Raw genomic sequence first — 13,463 nt, 5'->3', positions numbered from 1 at the left:
TGGATTCCTTATTCTTTGTTTTTTACAAATTTATTACTGTTTTTGAGTTGTAGTTACCATTAGGTTTATATATAACATCTTCTGGATATAGCAGTCAATGTTCAGCTAATGGTTGCTTAATTTTGAACTCATTCTTTATTCCTCTCCTCTCCACATTTCAGATACGTGGTATCATATTTTACATCCTTTTATTTTGTGCTTCTCTTGACGGATTTTTATAGAAATACTTATTTTTTTATCGCTTTTGCACTTCCTGCTTTTTCTTACTCTTTCTTATGATTCTTGTTTTCCTCTTACAAAGCCTCTTACAAAGCCTCTTCCTCTTACAAAGCCCCTCTTAGCATTTCTTGCAGGGCTGGCTGCAAGAATTCTTTTAACTTTTGTTTGTCTGGGAAATTCCTTCTATTCTGAATGTCAGCCTCACTGGGTAGAATATTCGTGGCTGCAGATTTTTCCCTTTGAGCACTTTGAATATATCATACCAGTCCCTTCTGGTCTGCAAAGTTTCTGCTGAAAAATCAGCTTATAGCCTTGTGGGGTTTCCTGTGTATATAACTGTCTTCTTCTCTTCCACAATCTTTAAATTCTTTCTTTATCAGTATTTTTTACCATTTTAATTACCATATGTCTTAGTGTGGACCTCCTTAGTTTGAATCCTAATGGGTGGCTCTCTCTGCCCCGAATCAGGATCTCTGTTTCCCTCTCAAGATTTGGGAAGTTTTCAGTTATTACTTCCTCAAATACATTTTCTACCCATCCCCCACCTTCTCTATCTTTTCCTTCTGAAATCCCTATAATGTGAATGCTATTACACTTGATGGAATCACTGAATTTTCTAAGGCTATTCTCATTATGTAGTATTTATTTATCTCACCTGTTCAGCTTGATTGCTTTCTATTACTCTATCCTCCACATCCCTTATAGGTTCCTCTGCTTCCTGTAGCTATTGTTTATTCCATCTATTGTATTTTTAATTTTATTTATTGAGTTTTTCACCTCTGATACGTTATTTTTAATCTCTGTCAAGAGTTTCACTGATGTCCTCCACCCTTTTCTGAAGTCCACTGATTATCTTTATGATAATTATTTTAAATTCTCTATCAAACATGTTACTTTTTTCTGTTCACTTAATCTCCTGCTGTGATTTTGTCCTGTTTCTTCATTTGGGACATATTCCTCTGTTTCCTCATTTTTCTATCTCTCTGTGTCAGTTTCTGTGTGTTAGGAAAGTCAGCTACACTTTCTGCTCTTGAAAGTAGTGGCTTCATGAGGAAGAGGTCCTGTAGTACTTTGTAGTACAGTGTCCCCTGTTCACCAGAACCTGGCATCTCATGTTTTGTGTTGTTTATGTTGTGTCTGAGTCACTTTCTCTTTCAGTCCAGGCATCTTCATTGACTATGTACCTATTTTGGGCTTCCCTTGCTCTCTGTGGTGTTAGTGAGACACAGGCAGCAAGCTCTGAGGAGGCATGACTGCAGGAGAGCTTGGGGGCAGGGCAATGGTGTCAGCAAAAGGTCCTGAGCTCAGTGCTGAGGTCAGCAGGCTTGGAGTGCACTAGTCCTCAGCAGAACACATGGGCAAGGCATACTGCTAGCAGGTTAGGTAGCAAGTGTCTGCACAGTGCCTCCCACAGGTGGCCTTGTATTTAAGCTGGGGAGCAGGGCAGAAAAATGGTGCCTGCCAGCTCCTTTGTTCCCAGAAGTCCCCCAACACACTCAAAATCAGTATAAACAGATCTTCCTCCTGTTTGTCCCAGGCACTGTGCAAACTCTCATTTTTATATTGCCTCACCATCGGCTGCTGTCTCTTTAAGGGTGGGACCCAGCTATCACTCACTTGCCCATCTTGCCCAGTGCTGAGTCAGCTGACTTTTTAAGCTCCACATTCCAACTTCTGCTGTTTATACAAACTCATGGAATTTAGCCCTTATGGTTTTCAAAGCCAGATGTTATGGGGATTTGTCTTCTGGTTTGGGCTCCCTAGTGTGAGAGACAGTTTCTTTCCCCTCTCTACACCCACAGCTACTCCCATCCTGTGGGCAGCTCCCAACCACTGTTTCTACCCTTTGTAACCTCTCAGATACAGCTTCTTTTTTTTTTTTCTCTCTTTAAATATTTTATTTATTTATTTATTGGGGGACGGAAGCACAGAGGGAGACTGAGAAGCAGACTTCCCACTAAGCAGAGAGCCCACTGTGGGGCTTGATCCCAGGACCCTGAGATCATGACCGGAGTGGAAAGCAGATACTTAACCTACTGAGCCACCCAGGCATCCCTCTCAGATGCAGCTTCTTTACATTTAGTTGTGAAGTTTGTCCTGCCCATCTTTGGGTTGTTCTCTAGTGTATTTACATGGATGTGAGTGATATCTAGTTGTCAATATGGGATGGGGTGAGCTTAGGGCCCTCCTACTCCAACATCTTCCCAAGCTTCCCAATAATGCAGGTATTTCAAAATCAAATTAACCAAGTAAAATACAGCATAACCCTTTAATGATGCACCCTTTTAACTTAAGTTACCGCTTTTTATTTTATTTTATTTTTTTAAGATTTTTATTTATTTATTTGATAGGCAGAGATCACAAGCAGGCAGAGAGGCAGGCAGAGAGAGAGAGAGAGGAAGGGAAGCAGGCTCCCTGCTGAGCAGACAGCCCGATGCAGGGCTCAATCCCAGGACCATGGGAACATGACCTGAGCTGAAGGCAGAGTTTTTAACCCACTGAGCCACCCCAGGTGCCCCAAGTTACCACTTTTTAAAGGTATTACACATCTTAAAAGTTTTTTCAAGCAAAAAAGCAGGCAAAATATTTACTTGGGTCTACTAGTTGATCACAAAAATTCTGTTTTTCGTCTAAATTCTACTAATAGTTACAACTGAATGAGGTCCTCATTTTTCAGTATAAAATTGTATCTCACGTCACTCTGAGTCATAATAGCTGCAATGTAGTATTAGGTCATATAAAGATATTCAGGAAATGGAGAGAACTAAAGAATGAGAATCATAAAATGGCCAAGATCCATGTATTCTCACATAATTTCATTAGAAAACCTTAAGTTAGATGTTATTCTAATCTAGTTATTTCTCTTTTGAAAAACCCAATATCCGGGGAAAGACACTACTCTTATCTCATCAAAACTGGAATATTTTTTCCCAGACAATGAGAGAGAGAGAGAGAGAGAGAGAGAAAGGAAGGGAGGGAGGGAGGGAAGAAGGGAGGGAGGGAGAGAGGAAGGAAGGATCATTCAATCAGTATCCTGTACTAGTTTTCATTTTTGCTGTTTGTACCTTCGCTATAAGACTCATGGCTCTTAATAAAAAATAACTAAGCTTTCTTAAGAGAACTCTACCTGCTGAACTTTCAGAAAATACCATAAAATGCAAAAAAAAACAAGGGATCAGTAACTCTACACTAAGGTTCTAGAACATGGGACCTATGACAAATAGAGTAAGGAAATGTCAACAATCAGAAAACAGAGGTGAAAAAAGCTATTTCTACCAACAAATTCCATCTCATTCGGACAAACCTGGTAAAACATCTAGCTTATTAAATCATAACGGGCATGTAATGAGATTGTCACAAGGTGGCAGCTGTACAGTCCCGGTAGCTGTTATTCCAAAAGAATTTGGTTCTTAATCATGGGTGTGCATGCAGAGTTCAAGATCTGCACTACTGTTCTTTATAAACAAGACAAAAACTATGTTAGAACAGATATAATCATCTCTCTCACGCTGTCTGTAACACTGTTCCTCTTTTGGCCGGGACTGACCATCTCAAATCGGAGGTCACTTCCTTGGAGAAGCTGTCCCTGTACAAGCTGGAGTGAGTGAGCAATCCTTCCTTTGTGCTTTCAAGGCGCAGCGAGTCCCCAGTAGTGGAAGCACCTTGTTCGTGGTTTGCATCCCCCACTAAAATGTGGGGTCTGTGAGACTCTATACATCTTTTGCTATTACATCCCAGGGACTGGTATAGTGTCTGGCACATAGTAAAAATTTAATTAATACATTTAGAATGAGCAAACATAGTAATAGTGAGCATTTTCTGTATGATAGGGCAGTATTGATATTAAATCATTTAATCCTCATAGCAATACTACGAAGCAGGTGCCATCATTTCCATGAGCGTTAGCATGAAAAAACCTTTGACTGCAGCCAAGAACAGAAATTATGTGAACCCCAAAAAACTGTCTGCCTCTAAAGCCTGGGTTCTTAATCACCAAGCTGTCTATATACTTCTAACTATTAAACTATGTTGATGCAGGTTTAGTATACCATAAGGCTCCTGAACTGGTTCTCAGCCTTTGACTCTATCCTTAACTTTTTCTTTCTATCTGCTCTCATAACTTCTACTAAATTAGCAAGAATTAAAAATCTTTTTTTCCAGAATATCTTCCTATAGTACAGAGTAAATTCTAAGTGCAAACAATTCAATCCAACCCCTTACTTTAAGTGGGTTTGATGAAGAGACACAAAAGTATCTGACATATTCTGAGTTTCTATAAGGATTCTGGGAGCCTACGGAGAGACATGGGGGAAAAGGCAAAGTTTTCTCCTTAGGAAAGCCGACTTTGGGTTTTGTTATAAAAGTTTCTGACATAACACAGAGTCCTGAATAGCCACCGCAACAACAAGAAGTTGTTTTCTAAAATGTCTCATGATCTTTTAATGAAGAATATAATGTGAAAAAATTACTGCTGTGTATTATGACTTAGTTACTGTTACCACAGAGTTTCCACAACCAAAGATACTCTTATTCACACAGTGGACTCAATCTGTCCCCTCCCAAACTAGTTTCCTTGCATGCCATCTGATTTTCTGCGAATAGCACCTTTTTTCAGGTACTTACTTAGGTTTTCAGTTCATAGCAAGGATTAGAGGGAAAGAGAAAGAAGGAAAGTCTGGGTCAGGAGGTCTTCCTTTCCTTTTACGCTGGTCACAACCTTGCCTCTTTCTCTTTAATCCTCCACTGTCACCCAAATCCCAGTCCTTATCACTTCATCTTTCTTTCTTCTGATTCTCTCTTTTACAGTGCCCATCCCAAATATTGTGGCCACACTAATCTTTCTGAAACAATGTCAACTACCCTGCTCCAAACCCTTTAGTGGCTCTCTACTGCCCATCTTTTCAAAGTCAGTTTTTTTTTAAGATTTTATTTATTTATTTGTCAGAGAGAGAGAGATCACAAATAGGCAGAGAGGCAGGCAAAGAGAGGGGGAAGCAGGCTCCCTGCTGAGCAGAGAGCCCGATGCCGGACTCGATCCCAGGACCCTGAGATCATGACCTGAGCCCAAGGCAGAGGCTTAACCCACTGAGTCACCCAGGCACCCTTCGAAGTCAAATTTGTCTTTTTTTTTTTTTTTCCTGTTTAGGTCTTCCAAAATCTGGCCCTGCTCTGACCATCATTAAAAAAAAACCCAAAAAACAAAACAAAAAAAAACCCCACAAAACCACAAAACCTTATAATCCTTAAAATAAGCTTTTCATACTAATTAAGTTGATTTTCCCACTCTTACCTCATATTTCATGTTTATAATTTTCATTCTTTTGCTAACATTTTTCACTTCTACCCAGAAGGCTCTTCCTCTTCCCTTCTAAAGCTTCTCTAAAGCTACCTTTCAAATGCAGTTTAAGGCTTATCCCCAACAGAATAATAAAAACAATAATAGCCAACATTTCTTGACCACTGTGTGGCAAGAACAGTTCTAAACACTTTTCATGCATTAACTCATTTGATTCTCAAAATAACCTATTAAGACAGTCATATGAAATCTTCTGGTATACCAAAGCCTACCCTCATTTTTCCCTCCTATTATAATAAACACTTCACACTTAATCTTCACTAAGCATCTACTATATGAACTTAGAAGAATACCACAGGCAACATTTATGATTCAAACTGGAAGAGCATTAGATTTCAAGTAAGTATATGAAGTCACTGTGTGACACTGACTTTGTCAAATATTCTAAGCCTCAATTTCTTCTTCCTGTCACACGGGCATAAAAATACCCATCTCACAGAACTGTTGGGAAAATTTTCTAACCTGTGTGGAAATGCTTGGTGAACTATAAAATACAATGCTAATGCTGCCAACCAACATTTCTACACTGTCTGCTATCACCTGCCAAAAACTATGGCAAGAGATAGTGTACAGCATGAAAAGCAGATTCTAGTGACTCTACTGAAGCTTATGATCCAAAATGTGTCTGACACAAGCCCTGTCCTAGTGAAGCCTGTAATGTGGTACCACACAATTCCATACTTCATTCTGCAGTAATTATTCATGTGTAGCTTTCTCTTTCCAATGCTCCTTCAAGAGAGAGATCTTGTAATTCTTTCTTAACACCCAGTATATAAGGCCCACAATCAGTCCCAAAAGTATTTGTTGAGGGGCACCTGGGTGGCTCAATTTGTTAAGTGTCTGCCTTCGGCTCAGGTCATGATCCCAGGGTCCTAGGATTGAGCCCCACATCAGGCTCTCTACTCAGCGGGGAGCCTGCTTCTCCCCTGCCTGCTGCGCCCTCTGCTTGTGCTTGCCATCTCCCTTCCCTTCTCCCTCATGTCAAATAAATAAATTTTAAAAATCTTAAAAAAAAAAAAAAGTAGTTGTTGACTGATTTTTAGGGGAAAAGAAATCCAATAAATTACTCTTCTAATACAGTATCGTTGAAGTGACTTTGTGACTTCTGCAATTACTTTCAGCTAGAAAACTGAGTTGATAAACATCTATTATAATTATGTATGATAATACTACTTTTTGATAAAGTTAACTTGCAAATTCTCTCTTAAAATAAAGGTAAATAAGCTACTTACCTAAGAGCGGAGAATGTAAATCCTTTCAACCCATCTTTGCACCTAAAACAATAAAAATTTATAATAAAGTAACAATTTTTGAAATATAAAGTAGCACATTGAGTAGCTATTAAAATTTATTCTGCAACTGATTACTTTTAGAAGGCGAAACTTTTAGGACAGTGATCTGAGCAATACAAATGCAATGAAACAATGAAGTAAGCCATCTTATGCTAGATGATTTAAATTTCCTATGTCAAATTAACATAATTTAAGGCTCAACTCTCATATTTGCAGGTCCAAGAGAGATTTAAGTACACCTTCTAAGAGCTCCATGTGGACTTAAAATGAGTGGAATATTCATTTTACCTAATCCCTGGGGGAGCAATTTGCTGAGAAGAAAAGGCCACATTCACCTGCTGGGTATTATGAATAGGTCAATTCAAGGTCCTGACTTCTCCCTACTTACTAATTCAGTGAATGCAGAGCAATGTAGAGTTGGCAGGCACAAAAAGGCTTCAAGTTTATTTCAACAGTTTTAACTTCTGAGTAAGCCCAGTAAGAATGGATAACATAGCATGGGGGAAAGAATGGGGGTGAGGGGAGGGCACAGACGCAGGAGTTCAAATAATATTTATTGAGTATTTACTATTGCTGGGCATTGTTTTGGGCACCTTATGTGTGTTGTTTCCTTTAATTATATCACACCTCTATGAACAGGTATTTCTCTATTCCATAGCTGGGCAGGGCCTCCCCTCCCCGGACGCCCCCCGCCCAGGGAAAATGCAGCAATTTCCAAGAGGTCACAAAATAAATCGTAGTCAGAATTTAGGAAAAAAATTAAAGTTCCTCTGACTTAAAAGCTTTAGTTTTCTCTTACACCTCCTTCTGAAACAGTGTATTCCTTTTAATTTAGGGAAGGTTCAAAACGCATGACAATTAAGAAAAAAAGATTCTCAGATCTGCAAAAAATACTTAAACAAGATTTTTAAATGGGGACATTACTATACTGGTCTTAATGGTCTGCTTTATAAGTATGACCAAGTTGCTAAAGAATTCTTGGATATCTAGTATCAGAATCCTTTGGAGAAACTATAGAGATTGATGATACCCAAATGTATGTTAATCTTAGACACTGGATATTCTTGGATAAAAAGTACAGCCTCAAATCTAATTGGGCGATTCTCTCAGTATACCTTCTATATGAAAGGTCACAAAGGAAATGCCTAAAAATATAAGAAGCCCTTCTGAAAAAAGTGTAAATGTAGAAAGGACACACAGAATCTCAGAAAAGAATTTAATTCATGCACACAGAAATCTTTAAAAACACTTAAGAATTCATTTTAATTAAGCAACGTGATCTACTCTGTGGTCATGTTAACAGTGAGAAATGTAATCACAGAATTTAGCTAACATACTACATAATTATTCACCCCACACAGAATGAGGGTAAAGACAAAATAATTCGTATGTAAAGCTAAAAATATGCATGGGAAAATTATAGCATTAACATTCTTAAATCTGAATGTTATCTTTTTCCATATGAAGAAAGTGTTTCTCAGTAATTTAAAACCCATAATTGGGCAATTTCTAGATAGGTGGGGTGGTGAAGGGGGTAAGGCTAGGCGTCTATTGACTGGAAAACAGAAAGCAGCAGATTGATTAAAGATTATACAAGTGGGAACAAATTTTGGCTTTGGTATGCTATTGTTAAGAGATAGCCATTTATCTTTGTGCAATGCTGAATAGATAAAGGATTCTGACAACTTGGTCTAGTCAGGATTGCATATTTGTGACCTTAAACAATAAATCTAATTGCAGACCAAACATCAAAAAGTAGCTTTCAAATAAAAAGGGGCATGTACAAATGAATTTGCAATTTCATTATGATGGAAGTTTGGTTCTTTCAGCAGAACCCTGTGGGAAGCACTTCATGTTGGTAAAGTCTTAGCCTGAATTCAAAAGGGGCTATTCTTCTTTCCATTCATGTGTATAAGGTCTGTTAATGTAATTGAGGGTCAGATGTCTATGTCAAAAGAACAAAAAAGTAATTATTCCCCTAAAACGAATCTTTAAAATAGTAATATCGCCCTGCATTTTGATACCAAGAGTATTGTCTGAGCTTTAGCCTAACTATGAAACGCCATCGTAATCGGAGTTAAATGTAATAAGTATGGTACGCACAGAAAAATTTACACAGAACAAACCCCATTAGAAGGTGCCTCACTATTTAACAGATTCGGTTATTATAATGCAAATCAAATTACTTTCTGCATTCAGGTCTTAAGGCTCACGGATTTCCTCAACAAATACTGAGTGAATGCCTACTATGTGTAAGCACTAGTTTCAGTGCTAAGGAGGTAACAGCAGACAATACAGAATCTCTGTTTCCATACAGCTAACATTCTAGGTCAGGGAAAGGTATGACGAAACAAGTAAATATGTCAGGTGGTGATCAATGCTATGGCAAACACGACACAGGGGAACAGGAGAAACCGATGGGGCCGGGCCTTCTTATTTTATGTAGTGTAGTCCAGAAGGGCCTCTCCAACAAGGTGAAATTTGAGGATGTGACCGGAAGCCTTACAGAATGGAGGGAAGAGTATCTGATCGAAGGAAGAGCAAGCACAAAGCCCCTGATGAGGAGTCTGCCTGGCAGGGAAGGAGAACACCAAAGCAGACTACTGTAGCTGGAGGTAGGAAAGGTCAGAGTCATCTGGAGGAGGGAAGGCGTGATCTACAGTTTCTGTAGCTAGGCACAGTGAAAACACAAAAACAAAAACAAAAACAAAAACAAAAACAAAACAAAACAAACAAACAAACAAAAAAACTGTGGATGGCTCTGGGCAGAAGAATGACAAAACCTGTCTTAAATTTTAAGATAATCTCGGCTGCTCATTGGAAAACAAACCACAGGAAGGCAAGGTTAACAGCAAAGAGGCTAATTAGGAGTGGAAAGATGACTGTGGCCTCGCTGGATCATGAAGTAGTAGAGGTAGAGAAAGGTTACTAAGACTCCAAATGTATTTCAAAAGCAGAATTGGTGGAATTTCTTGGTGGTTTGAATGTGGACAAGAGACAGAGAAAATTTACAATTATTAAAGTATTTTTGACTTGAGCAAGCAGAAGTATAAAATGTCCATTTACTGAAGTGGAGAAAAGACTACGGGAGGGACAGGTGCGAGGAGAAAATCAAAGTTTTACTTTACACCTGGTAAGTTTGAGATGAATGTTATCTACAAACGGAACTGTTAATGAAGCAAGCGGCTGGTGTCCAGGTTTGGGTGTCAAGGAAGAGGGTGATTCTTCTATAAGTAGATCTTAAATCCATAGGACTAGATACAATCTAGGAAATAAGTGCCAAGAGAGAAAATGCCCAAGGACTGAGTGTAGTTTATTTCTCTATATTTTATAGTGCAGAAAATCAATTCCATGGGTGGTGGTGGGGAGTCCAAAGTCATTTCCCCTCCTAATGAAATCATCCTCTAATATAAAGTTATATATTATATATATCTAATATATATAAAAATATGTATTATTTTTGAGTGTGCATAAATACAATGAAAATAACTCATGTACACATAGACTTTTCTACTAGGTTATTAATGGTGTATAAATACCTGGTATGACTCAACCGTAGTTATTGACTTTCTACATTTGCAAGGTTATGCGCAAGGTTCAGGAGAGAGGAAGGAAAAAACTGCCCCATCATATCAAAAAACTTAGGTGACACAAAACTTATTATAGGGCACATGGGTGGCTCAGTGGGTTAAGTGTCTGCCTTTGGCTCAGGTCATGATCCCAGGGTCCTGGGATGAGGCCCGCATTGGGCTCCCTACTCAGCAGGTAGTCTGCTTCTCCCTCTCCCTCTGGACCTCTCCCTGCTCGTGCTCGTGCTCACTCTCTCTCTCTCTCAGATAAATAAAATCTTTAAAAAAAAAAAAACTTATTAAAGAGGTCCAGGCTAGAATTACATACTGTGCATAAGAAAGTATAAAGTTTAATACTGTTATGAGAAAAATATATTTGGTCAAATGCCAACAGGAGGGGGAACCCACAAACACAACTTTTTTTTTAAATTGTTAGTGTAAATGATAGTTTAAAAAAACAATTCTGCCCATAAAGATTCTTTGTCTCACACTTAATTTCCATGAAATTACTTCCAGGAGATACTTTTATTTTTATTACCATACTATACCAGCAGATGTCACTAGTAAACCATTTTTGGAAGAGTTTGCAGCTCTGTGAGGTGATTTCCGTATCATTTTGTTGCATGTTCACCCTTAAAAATACATTTTTACTGACACTAGAAATGTTAATCTTAGTTACATTGCATTAAATTCCCACAAGTAAATATCATATTAGACTTTTAATTATAGCTGATGTTCCTGTTTTTTATCATTCGTACAGTTAAGAAATCTTTAAGAGCACCCTACCATTTCACACCAGCATAAAAATCTAATATGTACATGTGCTACATCATCATGTTCTCCATTAAGCTGAAAACAATGAAAACTTCTGTTTCCTACTTTTTTACATACAGTTTGGTATATTTGGTATATTTGGTAAACATAATGGGATATAAAAGATGTAGTACTTTATAAATCTTTAAAATATTTCTTGAAGGCAGTGCATGGTATAGTGGAAAAGAACCTCGATTTGAATGATTCACAGTTGTAACTTCACTCCCAACCTGGAGTAAATCATTTAACTTTAGGGTTCAATTTTGTTGTTAAACAAGAGCCTGGAAGTAAATTATCTTCATAATTGTCTGATTCAATGTCTTCTAATTCTGAAATTCTACCAATTATTTCATTATTTTATTTAATGCTAATGTTATTAGAAATCACAACAGAAAAAACAGAATGAATTATTCTAAGTAATTAGAAAATTCTAATCTAAAAGTCAGAAATCACAATAGAAAAATAAAATGAATTATTCTGTCACTAATAACAAATAAAAAATGATCTCATCAACATTGAGAATAAAAAATTGTTTTAAAAACCCTGGTTTTGCCCTAGATTACTAGCCTGCTACTAATATTACTATATTTACTTATTGTTTTATAATACTTACTGATGTGGAACTTATTCTTGCAAAGATTCAAAAGGAACCTTTTCTTTTTTAACTTTAAGACTACAAGACCAACTATTAGGTTGGTCTGCTATAGAAAGACCTGGTAAGAAACACTGTCAAATAAAATAAGGAATTCTACAGATATAATCTTAATAACGATTAAATGTAACATTATTGGCTATATTAAATATCAATGCTGAAATATAATTAGTGACAAAATGTAAAAATGTTGTTTAGTATATACATATAAAATATTATATAGAAAGTGGTCAAAAAGATATATCCAAAACACGTGATAGTAGGCTACCTAATAAAGTCGAATGGGTTAAGATGCATGAAAAGAATGTAACTTTTTACTCTCTATATTATATATTTAAAAAATTTTACAAGTATAAATTTATGTATTATTTGTGTAGTTTAACTTAAAACACCAATACTGGAGTACTTTGGAACAAATTAAACAGTGCAAAAGTTAATTCATCTCTATTTCACCTCCACAATGGCAGAGAACATAAACTCCAAGTAGTCAATGTTGCTAATTAATACTGCTGTAAAAGTTTTGCTAGGAGGCATAAAATTACTAACTGGATAGTTTAAGTTAAAATTTTCTGAAACTGTATCCCCAGTGATAATTAGGTGACTACAAGGATTAAAAAGAAGAAGAAATATGCATTAAGTATCAATTTCAGAGTTCTTTTATCCACTTTTAATCACTGAATTGATTAAAAGGAAACTCAAATATTGATTAAATATTACATTGTCTATCTTTATTTGCTCAACAGTCATTTATTTATTGGGCAGCTCATACACAGAAAACACTGTACTGCTGATCCCTCGAGGAAGACAAAGATAAATTATATGCCATCTATGACCATAAAAAAAATAAAAGGCATACACGAAGCTCTGTGTATGTTTGTCAAGGTTAAAAATAACCTTGACTAAAAGTTATAACCTTGACTAAAAGTTATGACACAAAATTTCTTGTATCAGCAGTGCTTTTCAAGAGCTTAATTACTCTCCTATGCTTTATATTTCTAATTCAGCTTCAAATTTCTTTAATCCAGTCTTTTCTCCATTTATCTTCTTAAATTATTTGAGAAAAGCTGTATATGCAAAACCATAATTAATGATCCCAAAAGACTGGCAACAAATAAAGATAAATTAGATTTAAAATAGTTGAGTACACCGATAAGCCTTAAAATATTGTATTCTGTTGATTGTATCATAATCACCGAAGTCAGTGTCAAAAACAAGTTACATTATTATATGTGAACAAAATTATTTAAAACAGAAAATGCTTAAACTTCAGGTATATGGAAGGTATAAAAAGAATGACATATAAAGTTAATTATAAATAATAGTTATAAATAATAGCTGAATCAAAATCAAAATTTTGATTTGTCTAATTATTACTGGTACTAAAAACATAAATATATTTGGAATGAATATGACCGAAAAGTTTAATGTGGAAATTAAAAAGGAACCAAAATGCCTATTTAAATGCTTCAAATCTGTAACTCATTGTTATATTATAAAGAAAACTCTTAAAATTTTATATAGTTTTCTTTCTTTTTTTTTTTTTAAGATTTTATTTATTTATT

The 13,463-nt window shown here is 36.5% G+C and overlaps 1 protein-coding gene across 1 annotated transcript in view; it reads right to left on the bottom strand.

Moving 5' to 3' along the window:
* Window positions 1–13,463, bottom strand: part of TMEM135 (transmembrane protein 135) — a 243,603-nt gene that overhangs the window by 24,951 nt on the left and 205,189 nt on the right. The window contains exon 7 of the mRNA XM_080815167.1: window positions 6,808–6,849. Within this exon, the coding sequence (XP_080671293.1) occupies window positions 6,808–6,849 (42 nt within the window). The remainder of the gene's footprint in view (window positions 1–6,807; window positions 6,850–13,463) is intronic.

This window comes from Martes martes (assembly GCF_963455335.1).
Source record: "Martes martes genome assembly, chromosome: 10".
Lineage (NCBI taxonomy): Eukaryota > Metazoa > Chordata > Mammalia > Carnivora > Mustelidae > Martes > Martes martes.
Note: the sequence above shows the minus strand (reverse complement) of the source record. Positions and strands in the feature narration are given on the sequence as shown.